The 2,992-nt window shown below is 29.4% G+C and overlaps 1 protein-coding gene across 1 annotated transcript in view; it reads left to right on the forward strand.

Moving 5' to 3' along the window:
• LOC100571217 overlaps positions 1 to 1,999 on the forward strand; it is a 5,551-nt gene extending 3,552 nt beyond the window's left edge. Inside the window, exons 3-4 of the mRNA XM_029492860.1 lie at positions 18 to 166; positions 1,823 to 1,999. Coding sequence (XP_029348720.1) covers positions 18 to 166; positions 1,823 to 1,999 — 326 coding nt within the window. The remainder of the gene's footprint in view (positions 1 to 17; positions 167 to 1,822) is intronic.
• Positions 2,000 to 2,992: the final 993 nt, after the last annotated feature.

Genomic DNA, 2,992 nt, shown 5'->3' on the forward strand with positions numbered 1-2,992 from the left:
GTTATAATATTGTTCAGATGTTATTAGAAATTATGATGTTAAGTTAAAGATATTGTGTAATGATCCCAGAGACTGGGATAGGTCAGGATGGCCGAGCTGTGACATTAACACTATTATCAGTATTACTATTATCACTATTGTTATTACTTTTCCACTCATGTTTGAGGTTATGTTTAATAGTCGTAGTTGTGTTGTCTTGTACGTACGTGGGACGCACGTCGTTCCGTACTTACTGAATTATTATGTATGTGTATTGAAGTATTGAAAGTAATAAATTGTTGTAAACGAAAGTATTAGTTATTTCTTACAATTGATATATCTAAATTAAATAAAAAATCCTTGTTGAAAAAAAATCCTAAATCGGATTAAAAAAAGTCTTATATGAATAAAAAAAATTTAATTTGAATAAAAAACTAATCTATATATCTAATAAATAATAATCTAATAAATCTAAATAGAATAAAAGCATGGTTGAATAAAAAATCTAAATTAAATAAAAATTTCAAACTTGGGAATTTCCCCAGCCCCCGAACCAACATTTTGATTTAAAAAAAAAACAAAATCTCTACAAACGAAAGAAATTAGATTACAAACCAATACAAACCGGCTACAAACGAATGGTGAAAAAAAAATTCAAAATTCAAAATTTGGGCATTTCCCCAGCCCCCCCATCAAAATTTTGATTTTAAAAAAAAACTTAATCTCTAAAAACGAAAAAAATTAGATTACAAACCAATACAAACCGGCTACAAACGAATGGTGAAAAAAAAAATTCAAAATTCAAAATTTGTGCATTTCCCCAGCCCCCCCACCAAAATTTTGATTTAAAAAAAAAAACAAAATCTCTACAAACGAATGGTGAAAAAAAAAATTCAAAATTCAAAATTGGGGGCTGGGGAAATGTACCTTTCAGTCTGCAGTCGGTATCAAATTCAGCTGTACCTACTGTATCCCATGTCATCAAATTATTCCGGATTTGAAAACTACCATAATATTAATGGTGAACTGTAAAATATATGAATGAACAATGACATAACAAATTATACTATATTGTGTTACTTGTTTATATTATATTCATGAAGTAGGTATGCAAGTGTATTTCATAATATTTTGAAGGTACAAAATAATGAATAATAATAATAATAAACAAACTAATGCCCTTTATAGAGCAGAAGGTGCTAGTCCTATTACTTCAAAATTTTGTTTTTCATATAATGTTGGTGTTTGTATTCTATATTGAAAAAACATTTTTTATCTATTAAGTTTTCGACTTATAGGGTGGTAAAATAATCGACCAATGATCGTCTAGGTCAGGGTTCAACACCTAATGATCGTTGGTAAAATATTTTACCACTTCTTTGTAAATAAGAAACAATTATTTTCAATGAATAATAACAGTATATTATAATTCAAACAATGAGATTCTGTATACCAAAACACAAATAATCATTTTTACAGGTAAACATATAAAACAAATCAAATTACAAAAAAAAAATTAGAAAACTTTTAACAAAATGGTAAAAAAAAATAAGAAGAGGCTGTTCTAATAGTAATTAACAATTAGTAAATAAGTCTTCATTTATAAAAATAAATAAATATACTTCTTCAAATAAAATAAGTAACAAATTAACAAATAAAACTAAAACAATTAGAAATAATTTTCAAGAATAACAATAAAATATTATTAAAAAACAAAATTAATAAAAATAAAAAAGTCTAGTTAGTTGGTACACCACCTATTTTATCCCACTGGTATTCACTTGAATTATTTTGTTGTTGAGTGTTGTTTATGGGTTGAGAAAGACTATCATCACTATTTTAGTCTGAACTGGAAGATATGTTTGCTTGCATTAGAGGCCTTGATGGTAGAAAATTGAGGTCTTTATCAGGATTATCAATTTCTTCGCTAGAACTTAAGTTATTATTTGAAAAATCTATACGACGCTTTGACCGTATAGGACGACTAGTTCTTTCAGTACAACTTGGACCAGCCAGTTAATTTTGTTGAACACTATAAGTACTTAAATCTGATTCTGACTGTACAGTTGAAGAATTAAAACTTGAACTTCTTGTGGTGGAGCGTTAGGTAGAATTGACCTTCAGTACTAAATTGTCTTCAGTATCGCTATCACCACCAATATCATCATCAAATGCTTGGTCATAAGTAATTGACTCTAACAAACTATATATTTCAATGTCTTTCATGGATGAAAAAATCTAAAATAAAAAAAAACACAAATCGGTTATAACAATATAAACTATGTATCAAATTAATATACAACTATGATCATTATATTATACATTGTCTACATTAAAAATTAATTATTATGATATACAGATTAATTATCTTCTTTTTTTTTTTGTGGTATCGAGAGCCAGAGGAGGAACCGCGTTAGCATTACTTCTCCTCTGACTCCCATCGTTTATTGATTAAAAATTACATCAAAGTTAAGAAGCCGTTCTGGTAGAAGTGAAAAATATCCAACGCTCAAGAGATGGCGTTGTGCGCCGTATGCCGCCGTCGCGGTAGGCCGTAACCACGCCCATCGTCTACGCGACAAAGTTCGCGCGTCGTAATCGCGGGAGCGGTTCAGCGGTACATCATTATTTCACGGACGGTCGATTAGAGCGTTAAGCGTCAATACTCAATACAGTTGACCGTTGCGTAAATTATCGCCTATGTATGTCTTATGTAGGTACTAGCTGCGGTACACAAGTCGCGACCTATCTATTAATTAAAGTTCCTGCTTGGTTAATATATCAACCAATAAATGAAGCATACAAATTATTATACACCATAACTTGATTTATATTTCTAACCCAATTACTTTTTTAAATACATATAAAATAATAGTTTCATTACGATTAAATTGATTTTGTAGTAAATATGTCGCGTTTTTTACGTTGTAACTTATTGGTGGCCTGGAGTACTTTTCGTACCATAGTTTGATCTCCTATATAGGTATTAGTACAATGTTTTAAATAGTAATGA

The sequence above is a fragment of the Acyrthosiphon pisum genome, chromosome X, assembly GCF_005508785.2.
Source record: "Acyrthosiphon pisum isolate AL4f chromosome X, pea_aphid_22Mar2018_4r6ur, whole genome shotgun sequence".
Classification (NCBI taxonomy): Eukaryota; Metazoa; Arthropoda; class Insecta; order Hemiptera; family Aphididae; genus Acyrthosiphon; species Acyrthosiphon pisum.